At 40.6% G+C, this 22711-nt stretch overlaps 1 protein-coding gene across 8 annotated transcripts in view; it reads left to right on the top strand.

The window, feature by feature from the left end:
- Positions 1-22711, top strand: part of LOC131059854 (chloroplastic group IIB intron splicing facilitator CRS2-A, chloroplastic) — an 87929-nt gene that overhangs the window by 62604 nt on the left and 2614 nt on the right. For 7 of the 8 annotated variants that reach the window (XM_057992908.2, XM_059212630.1, XM_057992905.2 and 4 more), the window contains 2 exons: positions 22293-22351; positions 22459-22535. In XM_057992908.2, the coding sequence (XP_057848891.1) occupies positions 22293-22351; positions 22459-22535 (136 nt within the window). Of the gene's footprint in view, positions 1-22292; positions 22352-22458; positions 22536-22605; positions 22670-22711 lie in introns of all 8 variants that reach the window. The other variant, XM_057992911.2, reaches the window with a different exon arrangement.

Genomic DNA, 22711 nt, shown 5'->3' on the forward strand with positions numbered 1-22711 from the left:
TCTCCAGTCTAGTTTCACTTTCCCAGACTCCATAAATTAATCTTTCTTAATTGCTGCTGAACACACTTGTAATATTTTTTAATTCCATTATTTCTTTGTACTTGTATAAATTTTACTCTGCCTACGCCACCTTGTACGGATTGTCTTTTTGCTGATACACGATTTTTTTTTTTTCACTTGTACGATACTCTACTGTACAGATTCCCTTGCCTATGTATTGATTTCCTACCTCATGACGACACCTTGTACAACCTCCCCACTTTGTATTCACAATGTATTGTACGGTTTTCTTCCTTCCTTTGCCGTATGGTCTTGACTCCAACCGTATGGTTTTTTAAACCTCTTGCCTAATGTACGGATTTGATCTCGAATTTACGGGTTTCACCTTTCGTACGACCTTGCTTCTTGTCACCGTACGGATTGCCCTTTGCAAGATTTTGCCTAGCCTAACAATCTGCTTTGGAGTCGTACGAATCCCTTATGTACGATTTTCAATTTTTTAGTGCTCCCCGACGTTCGTATGGAAATCTCTTGTGTCGTTCTAGCTGTAGGATATCCTCATGTACTCCTCCACAGGGGTGTATGGATTGCTGTACGAGTTCTGCAATGTTCGTACAGATCTAACCTATGTACGGTTGCCCTTCATCGGCTACCTCACCACTTCACCACTTGCCCGTGTTTGCCTTCTTCTGTACGGTCCTCCCCTTTACTCTAACACTTTGGTTCATCGACTTTGTCTTGTCATGTGCCTTCGATGCTAGCTTCTCCCTTCACCTGGAGGACTAGTAAAGTTCTCTTTTTTATTTTGTTATTTTTTTATTTATTTATTTTTTTAACTAAAAAATAAAATAATTACCTTTTCAAATTGTCCGGCTAGGCCCCGCCTCCAAACGAACTAGGTCATTCTGCTGCTATCTGCGGTGATACATTTTTAATTTCGATCCGTTCACTGTCTCCTTGATTGGTTGATCATGCAACGTTGACAACTTGATTGCTCCATTCTCTGCTACTTCTTGAACTTTGTAGGGACCCAACTATCTCACTTTAAATTTCCCAGGTTTTATCTCATTTCGGCCGTTGTACTTCAACACCCACTGGCCTGGACGGAATTCCATACGTCTAAGATGCTTATCATGCCAAAACTTCTGATGTTGCTGTACTGCTTCAGTGGCCCATTGAGCCATCATTTTCCGTTCGTCTAGCTTACCCAACGCGTACAGTCGTTCTTGTAGACTCTCCATGTCTCCTAGCCGGTTCTCAATTGCTATCCGCAGGCTAGGTACCATGAATTCCGCCAGTACAATGGCCTCCTGATCGTACATCAACTGAAAGGGTGTTTGGCCTGTTGTCACTTTGTACGTGGTCCTGTACGCCCATATAGTACGGATGGTAGCTTTTCTTCCTAGTCTTCTTGTTCGACCTCGCGATTTATAGATTACCGACACCAATATTTTGTTAGTGGCCTCTGCCTCGCCGTTGGCCCTGGGATATTATGGGCTCGACAAGGAATGAAAAATCTTGAACTCCGTTGTGAGTAATTTGATTACATGGTTTACAAAGTGTCCGCCTCGATCACTTGTCAATTGAATAGGAATGCCATACCTCGTAATGATTTGTTCATAAATGAATCTCGCCGTACTCAAAGCTGAATTATCCAGCAGCGCCCGTGCCTCTACCCACTTTGTCAAATATTCAGTGGCCACCACAATGTACCGACACCTTCGTGCACGACTTGCCTTCAATGGTCCAATGAAATCTAGACCCCATCGCTCGAACAGTTCTTGGGCATGGGAAGGATTTAGGGGCATAAAGTCCCTCTTCAATGGTTTTCCTGCCCTCTCGCAAGTATCATAGCCCACCACCCATTCACGCGCATCATTATACAGGGTAGGCCACCATAGTCCTGCAAGCAACACTTTCTGCGCCGTGGTGTCTAGTCCCATGTGACCACCTACGGGTTTTTCATGTGCTTCCCTTAGCACTCCTGAGATCTCCTCTTCCATAACACACCTCAGTACTTGATCAGGGCCCATTTTCTAAAGTAACCCATTAATCAATTGGAATGTCCTGCTTCTCAGGACCAACTTCCTTCTTTCTCTTGGTAGCATGTCTGCTGGAAACTGAGAGGTTGACAAGTACTCCCTGATGCTTCCGTACCATGATGGTAATGCAACTATTTGGAATAAATGGGCATCGGGAAAATCGTCATTCACTTTGTTGGGTGGCTCTCCTGATTTATGACAGTTGATCAACAATGACATGGCTTTTGCTGGGACGTACAATGATTGTGAACATGAACTCTTGAAGTAGGAGAAGCCTCCGACTGATCCTCCCTTGAATAATAGGTTTGTTCACCAGGTACATCAATGCCTGATGATCTACATAAAATGTAAACGAGGTTGCCAACAGATAATGGCGAAATTTTTGCATAGCATAAACCATCCCGAGGGCTTCCCTCTCGGTAGTACTGTAATTCTTCTCTGCCTTCGACACTAACCTGCTAGTAAAATAAATGTGGTGATCGAGCCAATGTCCTCCCTCCTATGCTAATGTGGCACCGATTGCATAGTTAGAGGCATCCACATGGACGTGGAATTCTCTATCCCAATTCGGGTAGGCAAGAATAGGTGCAGCCACCAGCCTCGTCTTTAGTTCCTTGAATGCTTCTGCCTGTGCTGTCTCCCACATGTACGACTCTCCCTTTCGAGTGAGTTTGTCCAGGGGGTACAAAATCTGCGCGAAGTTTTTAATAAACTTTCGGTAGTACCCTATGTGGCCGAGAAAGGACTTGACTCCTGACACATCTGTTGGAGACTCCATCTCCACTATTACCCTTACCTTATCCGGGTCTGTCTTCAAACTGGCCTTACAGACAATGTGGCCGAGCAATTTTCCCTGAGGCACCATAAACTTGCATTTCTTCGGGTTCAAGGCTAGTCGGGCCCTTCGACATCGTTCCATACATTCCCTTAATGCCACCAAGTGAGTGTCCTGTCCACTATAGATAGACCAATCATCCAAGAAGGCCTTGAAATTCCCTACAGACATTTTGTTGAAAATATGGAGAACTATTCTCTGGAATGTAGTAGGAGCATTTCACAATCCGAACGGCATTCGGTTGTATGCATATACATCGTCTTCTACCACGAATTTGGTCTTCAGTTTGTCCTCCTCAGCTATAGAGATTTGGTTGTATCCTGAAAAGCCGTCGAGGAATGAGTACATCTCATGTCCGGCTACCTCCTCGAGGATACTGTCTGTAAAGGGTATCGGGAACGGGTCCTTGATGGTGACCGCATTGAGACACCAAAAATCCACACAAATGCAGATTTGGTTGGCCTCCTTTTTCAGTGATATCACGATCGGTAAGACCCACTCACTTGTCTTGACTCGGAATATGATGCCTGCCTCCAGCATCCGCTCAATCTCCTCGTTCACTCGGGCAGCATAATTTTTATTCATGCGGTATGGTCTCTTTCGTACCAGTTGAGCTCCTGGTACCAATGGGATCCGTTGGACACATAGTTCCGGAGGAACTCCCTTTAGGTCTTTATAGGTCCATGCGAACACGTCCTTATACTCCATCAAAATCTGGAAGGCTGTTGCCTTCAACACTGGGTCCCAGCCGTCCCCAACTGGGATATTCTTGGGACTTGTTTCATCCCCCAAATTCGTCTCCTTCAGGTTGGGGTCCTCGTACCTTATGGGTTTGTCTTTAGCAAATTGGTGTGCCGGGGTGTCATTAACTTGAGCGACCCCTTATATTCTCTATACTCAAGTGGGAACATGTCCTCCTCTGGTACTTCTATCTGCAACATATGCCATGCAGGATGGAAGACTTCATAATCCTCCATCTACCAGTGGAAAAGCCTGTTCAACGAGCCCACCTCATCTTCAAAACAACCCTCCAGCTCTAAAACACCTTCATCATCGGGCTCCATCTTCTGTTTGCCCTCGTCGATTCCAGAAGGTTCTCCTTCTGATTCGGATTTCGAGGAGGATGCCAACTCCTCACTCACCACCTGTGTCCTCAGGTCGATCACAAATTTACGACCCCCACTTTCCATGGATAGCATATTACGCTTCCAGTTGTGGCTTACCCTGGCAGCGATGAGCCATCCTCTCCCAAGGATTGCATCATAACCTTTCTTTTTAAGAGGGATAACTACAAAATCCAGAATGAAGGGCTGAGTGCCAATGGTTACCCGTTGTGCCATGAGAGTCCTGATTGGTTTAATGCCATGCTAATCGGCCCCTACTAGGTTGAATATTGACGGCCACAATGTCGGCTTCCCCAATTTCCTCCATGTCTCCTTAGGGATCACATTCACCCTGGATCCTCCGTCAACAATAGTGTCAGTGAGGATCGTACCTAGTATTCCCATTTCTACTACAGTAGGGTGTCTTCCGCTATTCACAGCCAGTAGCATTGGGTCTGCCGTAGGGCTGATTGGAATCTTCGTGTGGAGTGCCGTTGTATGGATAGGCACATTTATGGCGCTGGTAATGGCCTCCTTCAGTCACGCCATAGTGCTGAGAAGGTCTTTGATTTTTATGGACACCTCTGTCTGCAACACTTGTCTGAGGATATTTTGTTTGGATTCGTCAGAAGTGCAGGTGGCCTTATTTGTTGTTTCCCTTTGCTCCTCCTTAATCTCCCTTTCAACGTCGGCCTTAGCTGCCCGTACCCTCTCCTTTTCCGTACGAGGGTCTGGGTATGTAGCCTTTTTTGCTTGTGCCCTTGTGATTGCCAGTGTCTCCTCTTCCTTCATCCTGTCGATCTTGTTGATGGTCAACAAGTTCACTCCAGACTCGAGCAATTCCCATCATCGTGGTGACCTGGACCACACCATCTGCATAGGTGTTGCGAACTTTCTCCCTTTGGGCAATCCCTGGCAAAATGTCCCCATTCGCTACAGGCTCGACATTGAATCATTGGTCGGCCTTTGGCATCATACTGTATCTGATGACTATTATTGTTGTTGTTTTTTCCTCCCCTCCGGTTATTTTTATAGCCACTGGATGATGTAGTTGTGTTGGCCGGCTGTTGTGGGGTGGCCGTTGCCGCGGCCGTTGATGGCTGCTCCTGGGTAAGGAGTACTTGTGCACCTCTGGTCTTCATGTTGTATGGGCACTCCTTGGTGGAATTTCCCAACACCTGACAACTGTCGCAGAAGGCCTTTTTAGGGCACGTGCCTTTAGTGTGACCTTCTTCCTTGCAATCGGCACACCCTAATTCCCCTTCATTTTTACTACTACTTCCCTTCATAGCTTTAAATTCCTTCATCATTCTATGCATATCTTTCTGTAGGGCTTGTACCTTCTTGCTTGATTCCTCGTCACTGCTGCTCCCCTCGGACGAGTCATCATCCGATTTGTTCTTCTTCCGGGATGTTTTGTCTTCGCTCTCTATGTCCATGGCCTTGTTATACGCATCTTCATAGGACGTAGGGGGGACCACCTTCATTTTCCTCTTCAAGGAGGATTTCAAACCCTTTACGGACCAACGCTTCTTCAATCTGTTGGCTGGTTGGTTTTCCATCTGCCCCAACAACTCCTTAAGCCGCCGGTTGTATGTCCTCACTTTCATGTTTATTCAGTTTTGTGCTATAAATTCCGGCTACGATCTCATTATCATCCCGAAGCAATTTAAATTCATCCTGAAACACTTTCTTCAGGTCAGTCCATGTATTGATCTTGGTTTTGTCAACTCCAAAGTACCAATCTATCGCTACTTCCCGTAGCGTAGCAGGAAACTGTGTCACCCACTCATCTTGGTTTGTCTGCCCAGTGGCAGACCAAATTGTTTTGCACGTTCTACAATGATGTACGGGTCCTCCATTCCATCCCCCATAAACTTCGGCAATTTCTGCTGCTTCGACATTGTCCTAACTCCCTGTGGTGGCACGCTTTGAGTGCTCGGTCCAGTTGGAATTTGAGACCCACTCTGTCCACTAGGTCTGGTTGGAATCTGCGACCCACTCTCTCCGCTAGGTCCGGTTGGAATTGCTCCCTGGTTCGGTGCACTAGACCCGAACAAAACGTTCTGGGTACAGTGCTCTAGTTTCCTCCCGACACTTTCAGCCACTCCTGTATCCCCTACGCCTCTGTCTCCGGTGTGCTCCTCACTCCGTGTCCTTCTGGCCTCGGATCCTCTTGAATCCCTTCGAAACGGTGTGTACGGTTCTACTCTGCTGCCGTTGCTAGTCTCTTCCAATGTGAGGGTTAGGTCCCCCAAACGACGTTGGGTGTTCTGAATCAATTCAGATACTTGGCCATCTCCAACCAATCCCTCACCGCCATCACGGTCTCCTTCGGTTGTTCCTTCGGCAATTCTTCGTAAGTGCCTTATTTGTTCCGCTTGCACTTCCAACCTCAATGCTCTCTAGACAGCCCTGTGCTTGTCCTTTTGCCCCTTTGGCACACGATTCCTATCCTTATTCAACGTTGCTAGCATCAATTATTTTCACCGTACGGGTTGAGGATCCTTTGTCGTCAACGGTTCTCGTCACGTTCCTCCTCTTCCCGTCGGCTCCTTTCCTGGAATCGCTGCAGGATTTGTTGCCGACGACGTTCAATATTGGTCTCTTCCCTTCGGTCTTGAAGTTCAATTAAATTTCTTGCCAACAACCTCGGGAGGCTTCCCAGAAGGTCAAATACGGGTGTGTTGACCATGAGTTCACTACATACGGTGTCTTCAGGAACAACTCTCTCTTGAGCCTCCCTTTGCACGTATTGGGTGACGGAAACGTCCCACAAGTTTACCAAGTCCTTTGTTAACTGATTCTCTTGTGCTTCGGCTTGGGTTTCCTCTTCGTGTGTATCACTGTCAGTGACGATCAACTGTTGATCAAATGGTCGGCCCATTAGTGCCTATCGCCTGCCGCCATTGATCTCCGACATTCGAATCGGCAACGACGCCAAATGTTTTGCCCCGTAGGGTATGTTTCAGAACATCACAAAATTCAAGCAAAGCAGAATAGTACACACAGGCACAAAATGTAGAGAACTTAGAAATGTATATCCATTAATGCCAACATTACAATGTATCTTCAGAATAACATCAGTATAACATAACACAACATAATCATATCCAAAGATTGGGGTACACGGATATATATACATGGGGTGTCGACCGACTGCCGGTGCCACTCGTCGACAACCGCCGACCCACCGCCAACCCCTAAACATTTACTAACAAATACTAATTTTCCCGACAACAAGGGCTTTCACCTCAAATTTCTCCGCCTCAGAGAAACAATGCACTAACAAATGATAATGTGACTCCCTCTGAAGCTCCAAGTTCTTGCATCAACCTCCTGACCTCCTCGTCCAAGGTTGCCTCTGTTGGTTTGTCAGACTCCCTCTGAATGTTAATTCCTCCTCTTAGAATAAACCGATCACAATGACAATCTGAATAGGTTCTTGCTCTTTGAGAGATGTCTCCAGTTATGTGCCACCAACTCAGTCCCATGGCAGCAAGCTGTGTCTCCATTCTTCAGCCTGTGTGACTTCCTCATAGGATGCATCATGCTCTTCCTCCCTTGAATGTGATCTCTCATCATCCTTTTGCTCCTCGATCAGTCCTAGAAGCATTTTAGAGAGAGATTACTAATAGTTCATAGAATTAAACTATCCGAAGAGAAAGAAACAGACCAATGCTGGAAGCATACATGATTCACTATTACCAATGTTATTGCATGAATTTTATGAATCATAGAATTCATGATCATTAGTCAAAGGTACAAACAAGAAATACTTATCTCTTTATTGTTGGTACATTCTACAGATGCAGTCAGACGCTTGTCTTGCAGTTTCTTCTCAGTTGTTAAGTGATTTCTCCTTACATGCTGCACTTAGACCATGCTCTACCTCATTTCAGACTTGTAAACACTTCAAAAATACATTAATTTTATTAATCTGATTGTTCACTTGAATCAAAATGCCTCCTTTCGAATGGATATGCTTGTCCAATCAATTGCTGGTGTTGTCTGATGTAAATTGGATGATCTTTCCCAAATTTCACTTGATTCAATAGGTTGAATACCCTTGGATCAATCTTAAGATGAAATCGCATTCCCTTAAGAGGCGAATTCACTGAAGTTGTCAATCGATGATAATGACCATGTCTGATCGAAGTTAAGATTTGCTAAGCTTGCTGTAAAAGATGATTGATTTGCTAGAACAATTTCGCCTCACAAAATATCCCTGCTATAATCTCAATCAAAGTCGAATTTATTCAAGGACAGGGTTCGCTGTAACTTCATAATCAGGATTGCTCTTCACTATGTCAGAATTCGGTATGACCAGCAGTGGTAAATTTGAATCACTGAGTCTAGGATAGACTTCGCTGAATTGGATAATCAATTCTCCTCACACCATAGGCCCTTTGGTATATGAAGTGCCTTCTCCAATCATGGGAACCTTCTAAAATGAAGCAGCCTTTATACAACTTATCAACTCTGTTAATTAGACAAAGTCGATCTTCCTCACAAACAATGATTATGTTTTATTGTCTAATAAATCACTAAAGTTGCACCATTTTGATGGAGTCCCATGATTTCATCAAGTATTATTCACGCCATTTGATTACTAACTTTCATTACTTGCTGCGTTTAGTTATGTATATGCAAATCACTCCATTTGCTGTTAGCGAATCACACCTCTTCAATAATGAATTGTTTGCCTATTAACAAATTGAAGTCGATGTCCATTCTGTTAGCTTACTGAGTAGTGTAGTCGCTGCAATACATAGTCACTGTCTTTAGTCAAACAAACTCTATCCTTAATAAAGTCACTGTATTTAACTTGTGTAATCACTGCATGAAGTGGCACCACCATAAAGTCCCATTATCGCACTTCTTTAATTTTAACGACAACATATATTGGGCAACATAATTCCATCCCCTTTGGCAAGATCACAGATCGGCCTCTTCCTCTATAGCTGCGACTCCCCTACTGTGGCGAAGAAGACATTTTGAGATTGTCTTTCACAGAAACCGAAATCTCTGTCAAGCCGTAATCTATGAATATATCATACACTCCGCATTCTAATGTTCAATAAGAATAGCGCCAGGAAATCTATTCAAATCTCCGAGGGAGGTGATTAACAAGAGGGAGGCGAATATTTCTAAGGATGCCGACTTCTATTGCTTACACAAATCTGATCAGGTCTTGTCTTAAACCCACTCTGATACCATGTTGTTTTTTATGATCAGATGTGAAATAAACAGAAATACAGAATTGATAAACACTTTAACACATGAACAAAATAGAACACACCACATATCCTGGGAAAACCATCCTTCTTGAGGGAGAAAAACTCAGCCAAGAATATATCTCTTCTATTAAATTGATTGATCAAAATGAAATGATCATCACCTTCTATATATACAAAGCAAGGTGCCTTTCTCAAGCAAGGCGACTCTTCACAAGAGTCGGCCTCATTCAAGAACCAAGGTGACTTTTCATCTTGGATTGGCCCTTATAAATATAAAATAATAATTTGCAATAGGCTGACTTGCTTCTAGAAATACCTCCTGCAGCTATAAAACACTAACACTGCGATGTCCAATCACTGTAAGGATCTATATCATCCAAATCAATTGGACCAGTTGGTGCTTCCTCTACCTTCCTTATGCGCAACCAAAGATTATATTGCACAAAGACAAGGTCATTGAGGCGTTTTTGAGCGAACTTGCTCCTCTTCTTCATGTGGATGGCCTCAAACAAGCTTCAATTGCGCTCACAACTGGATGAACTACAAGGTTAACATAAGATTCTTAGGGCAATTTTTTGAGATTTGGGGTATTTCCACCCCAACTTTGCCACCAAACATCTGCAAAATAAAATTAGGGCACCCCTCGTGGGGGTTTGAGGGTGAGAAAGAGAGGGGTAGAGAGATAGGTCTAGATCTTGGGGGAGAGAGGAGAGAGTGAGATGGAGAGTGGTAGAGAGGGGGATAGAGGAAGAGTGATAGGGAGATAGATAGGTCTAAAATTCGAGGCAGATAAAGTGAGTGAGATCGAGAGAGCGAGAGAATGTTGAGAGGAGCTTACTGATTATTGAAATTTGACTAAGTCTCAAAATTTAAAAGATCTTTTAAAACCTAGAATTTGCATTATAACTCCTTGTAGTTTATTGTCTAATAAATCACTAAAGTTGCACCATTTTGATGGAGTCCCATGATTTCATCAAGTATTATTCACGCCATTTGATTACTAACTTTCATTACTTGCTGCGTTTAGTTATGTATATGCAAATCACTCCATTTGCTGTTAGCGAATCACACCTCTTCAATAATGAATTGTTTGCCTATTAACAAATTGAAGTCGATGTCCATTCTGTTAGCTTACTGAGTAGTGTAGTCGCTGCAATACATAGTCACTGTCTTTAGTCAAACAAACTCTATCCTTAATAAAGTCACTGTATTTAACTTGTGTAATCACTGCATGAAGTGGCACCACCATAAAGTCCCATTATCGCACTTCTTTAATTTTAACGACAACATATATTGGGCAACATAATTCCATCCCCTTTGGCAAGATCACAGATCGGCCTCTTCCTCTATAGCTGCGACTCCCCTACTGTGGCGAAGAAGACATTTTGAGATTGTCTTTCACAGAAACCGAAATCTCTGTCAAGCCGTAATCTATGAATATATCATACACTCCGCATTCTAATGTTCAATAAGAATAGCGCCAGGAAATCTATTCAAATCTCCGAGGGAGGTGATTAACAAGAGGGAGGCGAATATTTCTAAGGATGCCGACTTCTATTGCTTACACAAATCTGATCAGGTCTTGTCTTAAACCCACTCTGATACCATGTTGTTTTTTATGATCAGATGTGAAATAAACAGAAATACAGAATTGATAAACACTTTAACACATGAACAAAATAGAACACACCACATATCCTGGGAAAACCATCCTTCTTGAGGGAGAAAAACTCAGCCAAGAATATATCTCTTCTATTAAATTGATTGATCAAAATGAAATGATCATCACCTTCTATATATACAAAGCAAGGTGCCTTTCTCAAGCAAGGCGACTCTTCACAAGAGTCGGCCTCATTCAAGAACCAAGGTGACTTTTCATCTTGGATTGGCCCTTATAAATATAAAATAATAATTTGCAATAGGCTGACTTGCTTCTAGAAATACCTCCTGCAGCTATAAAACACTAACACTGCGATGTCCAATCACTGTAAGGATCTATATCATCCAAATCAATTGGACCAGTTGGTGCTTCCTCTACCTTCCTTATGCGCAACCAAAGATTATATTGCACAAAGACAAGGTCATTGAGGCGTTTTTGAGCGAACTTGCTCCTCTTCTTCATGTGGATGGCCTCAAACAAGCTTCAATTGCGCTCACAACTGGATGAACTACAAGGTTAACATAAGATTCTTAGGGCAATTTTTTGAGATTTGGGGTATTTCCACCCCAACTTTGCCACCAAACATCTGCAAAATAAAATTAGGGCACCCCTCGTGGGGGTTTGAGGGTGAGAAAGAGAGGGGTAGAGAGATAGGTCTAGATCTTGGGGGAGAGAGGAGAGAGTGAGATGGAGAGTGGTAGAGAGGGGGATAGAGGAAGAGTGATAGGGAGATAGATAGGTCTAAAATTCGAGGCAGATAAAGTGAGTGAGATCGAGAGAGCGAGAGAATGTTGAGAGGAGCTTACTGATTATTGAAATTTGACTAAGTCTCAAAATTTAAAAGATCTTTTAAAACCTAGAATTTGCATTATAACTCCTTGTAGTTTATTGTCTAATAAATCACTAAAGTTGCACCATTTTGATGGAGTCCCATGATTTCATCAAGTATTATTCACGCCATTTGATTACTAACTTTCATTACTTGCTGCGTTTAGTTATGTATATGCAAATCACTCCATTTGCTGTTAGCGAATCACACCTCTTCAATAATGAATTGTTTGCCTATTAACAAATTGAAGTCGATGTCCATTCTGTTAGCTTACTGAGTAGTGTAGTCGCTGCAATACATAGTCACTGTCTTTAGTCAAACAAACTCTATCCTTAATAAAGTCACTGTATTTAACTTGTGTAATCACTGCATGAAGTGGCACCACCATAAAGTCCCATTATCGCACTTCTTTAATTTTAACGACAACATATATTGGGCAACATAATTCCATCCCCTTTGGCAAGATCACAGATCGGCCTCTTCCTCTATAGCTGCGACTCCCCTACTGTGGCGAAGAAGACATTTTGAGATTGTCTTTCACAGAAACCGAAATCTCTGTCAAGCCGTAATCTATGAATATATCATACACTCCGCATTCTAATGTTCAATAAGAATAGCGCCAGGAAATCTATTCAAATCTCCGAGGGAGGTGATTAACAAGAGGGAGGCGAATATTTCTAAGGATGCCGACTTCTATTGCTTACACAAATCTGATCAGGTCTTGTCTTAAACCCACTCTGATACCATGTTGTTTTTTATGATCAGATGTGAAATAAACAGAAATACAGAATTGATAAACACTTTAACACATGAACAAAATAGAACACACCACATATCCTGGGAAAACCATCCTTCTTGAGGGAGAAAAACTCAGCCAAGAATATATCTCTTCTATTAAATTGATTGATCAAAATGAAATGATCATCACCTTCTATATATACAAAGCAAGGTGCCTTTCTCAAGCAAGGCGACTCTTCACAAGAGTCGGCCTCATTCAAGAACCAAGGTGACTTTTCATCTTGGATTGGCCCTTATAAATATAAAATAATAATTTGCAATAGGCTGACTTGCTTCTAGAAATACCTCCTGCAGCTATAAAACACTAACACTGCGATGTCCAATCACTGTAAGGATCTATATCATCCAAATCAATTGGACCAGTTGGTGCTTCCTCTACCTTCCTTATGCGCAACCAAAGATTATATTGCACAAAGACAAGGTCATTGAGGCGTTTTTGAGCGAACTTGCTCCTCTTCTTCATGTGGATGGCCTCAAACAAGCTTCAATTGCGCTCACAACTGGATGAACTACAAGGTTAACATAAGATTCTTAGGGCAATTTTTTGAGATTTGGGGTATTTCCACCCCAACTTTGCCACCAAACATCTGCAAAATAAAATTAGGGCACCCCTCGTGGGGGTTTGAGGGTGAGAAAGAGAGGGGTAGAGAGATAGGTCTAGATCTTGGGGGAGAGAGGAGAGAGTGAGATGGAGAGTGGTAGAGAGGGGGATAGAGGAAGAGTGATAGGGAGATAGATAGGTCTAAAATTCGAGGCAGATAAAGTGAGTGAGATCGAGAGAGCGAGAGAATGTTGAGAGGAGCTTACTGATTATTGAAATTTGACTAAGTCTCAAAATTTAAAAGATCTTTTAAAACCTAGAATTTGCATTATAACTCCTTGTAGTTTATTGTCTAATAAATCACTAAAGTTGCACCATTTTGATGGAGTCCCATGATTTCATCAAGTATTATTCACGCCATTTGATTACTAACTTTCATTACTTGCTGCGTTTAGTTATGTATATGCAAATCACTCCATTTGCTGTTAGCGAATCACACCTCTTCAATAATGAATTGTTTGCCTATTAACAAATTGAAGTCGATGTCCATTCTGTTAGCTTACTGAGTAGTGTAGTCGCTGCAATACATAGTCACTGTCTTTAGTCAAACAAACTCTATCCTTAATAAAGTCACTGTATTTAACTTGTGTAATCACTGCATGAAGTGGCACCACCATAAAGTCCCATTATCGCACTTCTTTAATTTTAACGACAACATATATTGGGCAACATAATTCCATCCCCTTTGGCAAGATCACAGATCGGCCTCTTCCTCTATAGCTGCGACTCCCCTACTGTGGCGAAGAAGACATTTTGAGATTGTCTTTCACAGAAACCGAAATCTCTGTCAAGCCGTAATCTATGAATATATCATACACTCCGCATTCTAATGTTCAATAAGAATAGCGCCAGGAAATCTATTCAAATCTCCGAGGGAGGTGATTAACAAGAGGGAGGCGAATATTTCTAAGGATGCCGACTTCTATTGCTTACACAAATCTGATCAGGTCTTGTCTTAAACCCACTCTGATACCATGTTGTTTTTTATGATCAGATGTGAAATAAACAGAAATACAGAATTGATAAACACTTTAACACATGAACAAAATAGAACACACCACATATCCTGGGAAAACCATCCTTCTTGAGGGAGAAAAACTCAGCCAAGAATATATCTCTTCTATTAAATTGATTGATCAAAATGAAATGATCATCACCTTCTATATATACAAAGCAAGGTGCCTTTCTCAAGCAAGGCGACTCTTCACAAGAGTCGGCCTCATTCAAGAACCAAGGTGACTTTTCATCTTGGATTGGCCCTTATAAATATAAAATAATAATTTGCAATAGGCTGACTTGCTTCTAGAAATACCTCCTGCAGCTATAAAACACTAACACTGCGATGTCCAATCACTGTAAGGATCTATATCATCCAAATCAATTGGACCAGTTGGTGCTTCCTCTACCTTCCTTATGCGCAACCAAAGATTATATTGCACAAAGACAAGGTCATTGAGGCGTTTTTGAGCGAACTTGCTCCTCTTCTTCATGTGGATGGCCTCAAACAAGCTTCAATTGCGCTCACAACTGGATGAACTACAAGGTTAACATAAGATTCTTAGGGCAATTTTTTGAGATTTGGGGTATTTCCACCCCAACTTTGCCACCAAACATCTGCAAAATAAAATTAGGGCACCCCTCGTGGGGGTTTGAGGGTGAGAAAGAGAGGGGTAGAGAGATAGGTCTAGATCTTGGGGGAGAGAGGAGAGAGTGAGATGGAGAGTGGTAGAGAGGGGGATAGAGGAAGAGTGATAGGGAGATAGATAGGTCTAAAATTCGAGGCAGATAAAGTGAGTGAGATCGAGAGAGCGAGAGAATGTTGAGAGGAGCTTACTGATTATTGAAATTTGACTAAGTCTCAAAATTTAAAAGATCTTTTAAAACCTAGAATTTGCATTATAACTCCTTGTAGTTTATTGTCTAATAAATCACTAAAGTTGCACCATTTTGATGGAGTCCCATGATTTCATCAAGTATTATTCACGCCATTTGATTACTAACTTTCATTACTTGCTGCGTTTAGTTATGTATATGCAAATCACTCCATTTGCTGTTAGCGAATCACACCTCTTCAATAATGAATTGTTTGCCTATTAACAAATTGAAGTCGATGTCCATTCTGTTAGCTTACTGAGTAGTGTAGTCGCTGCAATACATAGTCACTGTCTTTAGTCAAACAAACTCTATCCTTAATAAAGTCACTGTATTTAACTTGTGTAATCACTGCATGAAGTGGCACCACCATAAAGTCCCATTATCGCACTTCTTTAATTTTAACGACAACATATATTGGGCAACATAATTCCATCCCCTTTGGCAAGATCACAGATCGGCCTCTTCCTCTATAGCTGCGACTCCCCTACTGTGGCGAAGAAGACATTTTGAGATTGTCTTTCACAGAAACCGAAATCTCTGTCAAGCCGTAATCTATGAATATATCATACACTCCGCATTCTAATGTTCAATAAGAATAGCGCCAGGAAATCTATTCAAATCTCCGAGGGAGGTGATTAACAAGAGGGAGGCGAATATTTCTAAGGATGCCGACTTCTATTGCTTACACAAATCTGATCAGGTCTTGTCTTAAACCCACTCTGATACCATGTTGTTTTTTATGATCAGATGTGAAATAAACAGAAATACAGAATTGATAAACACTTTAACACATGAACAAAATAGAACACACCACATATCCTGGGAAAACCATCCTTCTTGAGGGAGAAAAACTCAGCCAAGAATATATCTCTTCTATTAAATTGATTGATCAAAATGAAATGATCATCACCTTCTATATATACAAAGCAAGGTGCCTTTCTCAAGCAAGGCGACTCTTCACAAGAGTCGGCCTCATTCAAGAACCAAGGTGACTTTTCATCTTGGATTGGCCCTTATAAATATAAAATAATAATTTGCAATAGGCTGACTTGCTTCTAGAAATACCTCCTGCAGCTATAAAACACTAACACTGCGATGTCCAATCACTGTAAGGATCTATATCATCCAAATCAATTGGACCAGTTGGTGCTTCCTCTACCTTCCTTATGCGCAACCAAAGATTATATTGCACAAAGACAAGGTCATTGAGGCGTTTTTGAGCGAACTTGCTCCTCTTCTTCATGTGGATGGCCTCAAACAAGCTTCAATTGCGCTCACAACTGGATGAACTACAAGGTTAACATAAGATTCTTAGGGCAATTTTTTGAGATTTGGGGTATTTCCACCCCAACTTTGCCACCAAACATCTGCAAAATAAAATTAGGGCACCCCTCGTGGGGGTTTGAGGGTGAGAAAGAGAGGGGTAGAGAGATAGGTCTAGATCTTGGGGGAGAGAGGAGAGAGTGAGATGGAGAGTGGTAGAGAGGGGGATAGAGGAAGAGTGATAGGGAGATAGATAGGTCTAAAATTCGAGGCAGATAAAGTGAGTGAGATCGAGAGAGCGAGAGAATGTTGAGAGGAGCTTACTGATTATTGAAATTTGACTAAGTCTCAAAATTTAAAAGATCTTTTAAAACCTAGAATTTGCATTATAACTCCTTGTAGTTTATTGTCTAATAAATCACTAAAGTTGCACCATTTTGATGGAGTCCCATGATTTCATCAAGTATTATTCACGCCATTTGATTACTAACTTTCATTACTTGCTGCGTTTAGTTATGTATATGCAAATCACTCCATTTGCTGTTAGCGAATCACACCTCTTCAATAATGAATTGTTTGCCTATTAACAAATTGAAGTCGATGTCCATTCTGTTAGCTTACTGAGTAGTGTAGTCGCTGCAATACATAGTCACTGTCTTTAGTCAAACAAACTCTATCCTTAATAAAGTCACTGTATTTAACTTGTGTAATCACTGCATGAAGTGGCACCACCATAAAGTCCCATTATCGCACTTCTTTAATTTTAACGACAACATATATTGGGCAACATAATTCCATCCCCTTTGGCAAGATCACAGATCGGCCTCTTCCTCTATAGCTGCGACTCCCCTACTGTGGCGAAGAAGACATTTTGAGATTGTCTTTCACAGAAACCGAAATCTCTGTCAAGCCGTAATCTATGAATATATCATACACTCCGCATTCTAATGTTCAATAAGAATAGCGCCAGGAAATCTATTCAAATCTCCGAGGGAGGTGATTAACAAGAGGGAGGCGAATATTTCTAAGGATGCCGACTTCTATTGCTTACACAAATCTGATCAGGTCTTGTCTTAAACCCACTCTGATACCATGTTGTTTTTTATGATCAGATGTGAAATAAACAGAAATACAGAATTGATAAACACTTTAACACATGAACAAAATAGAACACACCACATATCCTGGGAAAACCATCCTTCTTGAGGGAGAAAAACTCAGCCAAGAATATATCTCTTCTATTAAATTGATTGATCAAAATGAAATGATCATCACCTTCTATATATACAAAGCAAGGTGCCTTTCTCAAGCAAGGCGACTCTTCACAAGAGTCGGCCTCATTCAAAAACCAAGGTGACTTTTCATCTTGGATTGGCCCTTATAAATATAAAATAATAATTTGCAATAGGCTGACTTGCTTCTAGAAATACCTCCTGCAGCTATAAAACACTAACACTGCGATGTCCAATCACTGTAAGGATCTATATCATCCAAATCAATTGGACCAGTTGGTGCTTCCTCTACCTTCCTTATGCGCAACCAAAGATTATATTGCACAAAGACAAGGTCATTGAGGCGTTTTTGAGCGAACTTGCTCCTCTTCTTCATGTGGATGGCCTCAAACAAGCTTCAATTGCGCTCACAACTGGATGAACTACAAGGTTAACATAAGATTCTTAGGGCAATTTTTTGAGATTTGGGGTATTTCCACCCCAACTTTGCCACCAAACATCTGCAAAATAAAATTAGGGCACCCCTCGTGGGGGTTTGAGGGTGAGAAAGAGAGGGGTAGAGAGATAGGTCTAGATCTTGGGGGAGAGAGGAGAGAGTGAGATGGAGAGTGGTAGAGAGGGGGATAGAAAGAGAGTGATAGGGAGATAGATAGGTCTAAAATTCGAGGCAGATAAAGTGAGTGAGATCGAGAGAGCGAGAGAATGTTGAGAGGAGCTTACTGATTATTGAAATTTGACTAAGTCTCAAAATTTAAAAGATCTTTTAAAACCTAGAATTTGCATTATAACTCCTAGAGATCTGAAACCACTCTCAAACATCCTGCCAATATATACATGAAGTATAACTTAAAGTATACTTAAATGTTATATTTCATGTATATATTCTGATGAAGATAATGAGACTAACTTGAAAAAAAAAAAAAGATAATTTTTTGACATGGTTGGGCCTCTTTTTTTAATGCAACCGAGTTTTTTATAAAAACTTGCCGAGTTTTTGTAAAAACTCTTGCCAAAAACTGGCGAGTAAAAGTCGTAAAAACTCGCCTTGAAGAAAAACTCGTGAGTTTTTAACTACTCGCCAAGTTTTCGGTGAGTAGTCCAACTATGGTTTCAACAATACAACAACCATATTAAAGAATGAAAGATGATATATTGTGGTATGGCTGGGAAGGTGTTGCCTGCCTAAGCCCGATACATAAAGCAAGCCTTGTGTGTGAGCAGCAGAGAGGGACAGCAACCTCGCAACCCTACAAGCAAATAAACAAAGCTCAAACCAATAAAGTGCCATAGAAAAAAAACACATTTACATACCTGGTCTATATCCATGATAGATGCAATGATATGGTGAGCAATAATGGCTGTCTATCCCCAAAGGTATGTGACATGCTGGCTTTCTCAAACTCTCAAGATAATGGCAGAATGCTTAAAAAAAACTAAATTTCATCAACCCCTTCCTTCTCCACTCTCACAGGTGCTCTGCATTTAATCCCACACCCTCAAATTCCTGCAATAAGTTGCAATCTTTCAAACAACTCTGGTAGGGTGGTTCGATAGCCATCACTGCCTCTAAACTCACTAGGCATGGGTGCTTGGCTGCCACCACTGTAATTTCTTACAACTGCCATGCAAACTCTTGCCCAAATTTTAGGGTTTATGAAATAAGACTGAACCATTCATGCTCCTTTTCATTTAATTTCTTAAACCTAAATTTAATAATCATGTCCTTTTCAATTGTCATGTTGCTATGGATAGCACTTGACAAATTGCTATAGACCAAAGTTAAACCTATAATAATGTATATATTAGAATAATATCTTTCTCTTTGTGTTATTAATGGTCATTTAAGTTGTTTCTAATTTCGCCTCTAGTTAACGATTGTTTCTTTTAGAAACATCGTCTTTGTAACTCTATTTAAAGGAGCTTTGTCTCCTTGATTAATTGAACAACATCGATTCTTTGAAATCCATATGCTTTTGCATCTGTATTATGGTATCAGAGCCTGAATAAAGAATTTGTGAATTCTTTTCCGAGATTTTTCGGGCCTCTTAGTTTTGCTGCAGATTTTCGAAAAAATTGTGTTCAAAAGTCCGTTTTGGACTGTGTTTATGCCGTGTAATGGGATTCTTCCTGTTCGAGTTTGTCTAGCGAGGGTTTTCGGCATTTTTCGGCGCGGTACAGACCCGCCATTTTTTTGTGCAACCTGCAACTTGGTCAAACCCGTGTTTTTTGACTTTCGGCTAGGGTTTTGACCCTCCAGATTCAGTCGAAATTTTTTTCTGAGTACAGATTCGTGGTGGGTTTTTCGAGATCTCAACTGGGTCGTTGTCAGAATTTTCTGGGTGCCTCGATTTTCGAGCCAGCGGATTCAGATTCTGACAGAAGATTCTTTCTGGGTTTTTCGCAAGGATTTCTGGGTTGTCTTCGGATTTTTCTGGGTCAGCCAGAATTTTTTTCTTGAAATTCGTGCCCATCGTACTTCATTTTTTTTGAAGTCTGTACCTGCATATGCCTCTGTTTCTGCATTGGGATTCGAATTTTTTGAATTCTGTGCCAACGCCTCTTCTCAGTTTTTTCGTTTTTCGTGCATTGGGAAACGTGCAAGATGGTGTCATTGATCAACTTGATGTTGGAAGGCAGTCAGGTTTTGTGCACTTAGCATCTTCTCAGTACCTTGTTTTTTGTGCCTCAAAAAATGTGAAGATGGCTTATGGGCATCGATGTTTGTTTCGGTTTTTAATAGTTTTTTACCTAAAAAAAATTCTGATGGGTTTTAATATTTTTTTCCCTTGAAAAAATCTGTGGGTTTTAATAATTGTCCTAAAAATTATTTGTGGGTTTTTAAATATTTTTTGTCCCTGTAAAAAAAAAATCATGAGGGTTTATGATTTTTTCCTCAAAAATTGTACTTTGTTGCAGTCTGTTTTTAGTCGCACCTGGAGTTGTTGTGCGAACATCTGCACTAGTCTCTTATTTGCAGTCTATTTTCGGGCATCTTGCTCATCTGCAATAGTTTGGAGGGTTTGCCGATTTTTTCCTCAAAATCGTGACAACTGTTCTTGGTGTGTCTCTAGTTATAGGGAGGAACAGTTCTCCAACATCAGGTTGGACGGTTGGTGTTGTTTTGGGTATCTCTAGAAGTTCTGCAATTTCTGGGAGGGTTGGTGGCAGACTCATCTCAAGTGGCAGAGTTAGTGGCAGGCTCTTGTCTTCTGTTGCAGCATGTTTTGAGAAGAAGGGGGCAACCTTCTCTGTTATTTCTCTTGGTAATTAGAACGATGACCATTAAGGGAGGGTATTAGAATAATATCTTTCTCTTTGTGTTATTAATGGTCATTTAAGTTGTTTCTAATTTCGCCTCTAGTTAACGATTGTTTCTTTTAGAAACATCGTCTTTGTAACTCTATTTAAAGGAGCTTTGTCTCCTTGATTAATTGAACAACATCGATTCTTTGAAATCCATATGCTTTTGCATCTGTATTAGTATATATGATATAATAATCTTATACCATATAACCGGCTTATAATATGATTTTCTAATCCTCATATCACATACAACACTACAATAAATATCAACATTCTGATTTTCTTAAATCAACCTTTGACACCCTCTCATGACATGACTGAAACGAATGGGGTTTGTAAAGATAATATGGCATCAGTAATACTGAGGGTACACAGAACAATGTTCATCCAGAAATCACTCAAATTGACAACACTAGTCGATATAAGACCAAGCAAAAAAAATAAAATTAGAAACATTAATAGAAGTATCAGTGATTCTGCTAAGTGGTCAACCAGGGAAGCACTAAATACAATTTCTATCTGCCCATGTCACTGCTGAACTATGATAATGCCCTCTCACATGATACTTACTCTCCACTCAGGGACAACATACCTTGCAAAACTCAGAAAATAAAAAAGTTAGTTGACATCATTATTCATAATAAATTACAACTATAAATCATAACTTCTAACTGCTGCATACAAAATCAATCATTATATACATTGATTCAACATGTGCAGATAATCCAACTAACCTTATATACTATCTAATGCTAACTACTAAGTGTAAAAGTGTACTATCCACCTTGATTAAATATTCAGACATTTTATTCAAATAATAATTAATAAGTTTTCTGGGATACTACACTATAACCAAGTTAACAAATGACGTAATGTCGGCCGTGATCCCTTGAGTGCTTCAGATGAGTAGGTCTTCTTGTGGTTGAGATTCCAGTGTGGTGTAGGACTGTATTCTAGGTGTTAATTAGTGGGTCTGACACGCAATTGATAAAATGGTCAGCACATATTCCTATGTTTGACGTTTCCTTATTTACTGTATGTTGGAAACTGTTCTTTCAGAAGATGGTTTTGCCATGTAAACTTTTACTTTTTCTCACTCAATTGTGGTTTAGTTTTAATAATAAAACTGGAAGTTTCTTTCTTTAAAGACATTGTGAATTCCTGGAAACCTTTTGTTGGTGTCTTTTTGGGACTCACTCAAATTGATGGAGAGGTCACATTGGTTTTCTTTACCAAAGAATATTCTCTTGGTTGAGAATTAATTATAAGTTATTAACTTATTTCCTTAGGGTTTGGTTTATTGTTTGAGATCTCAACTTCAAGCTTATTTTTGTGCATGTTTTTCATGTCTCTTGGTATAATTGCTTTCCTCTTCTGTGCTAACAAAATATATGCTTGGACAAGGAAAGTAGGTTTCTTGCGAGTAATTTGTGTGTTTTATTTATATTAACACGATAATTCCTTTTTTCAGTCTATGATTAGTTTGTTTATCTTTTTACCAACATTTGCAGAGTGAAGAATGTGATTGACAATTTGAAAGGGAATCATGACTTTCCTAGGCTATATATTGGTTTGTTTTCAACTTCATAGCCACAGAATCCATAATTTGTAATTTTCTGCCCTCTCGCATTATTGATATTCCTGAAAGCAGCAATCATATATCCAATTCATTTTCAGGTGTAGGAGCTCCCCCTGGACTTATGGATCCCAAGGCTTATGTACTTCAGCAGTTCAGTCCAATGGAGCGTGAGAAGGTTAATGTGATTAACCTGCAATCTATGTCGAACATATTATAATTTTTATACTAAAAATGCAATTATGCAGAGATCATTTTTATTTATCGGAGGCTTGGAGAAGGAATGAAGATGTTTAAACAGGGGAAAGAAATGTAAATGAAGAAACTCAAAAATTGATTTCAGATAGACTGGAA

The sequence above is a fragment of the Cryptomeria japonica genome, chromosome 10 (assembly GCF_030272615.1).
Source record: "Cryptomeria japonica chromosome 10, Sugi_1.0, whole genome shotgun sequence".
In the NCBI taxonomy this organism is placed as follows: domain Eukaryota; kingdom Viridiplantae; phylum Streptophyta; class Pinopsida; order Cupressales; family Cupressaceae; genus Cryptomeria; species Cryptomeria japonica.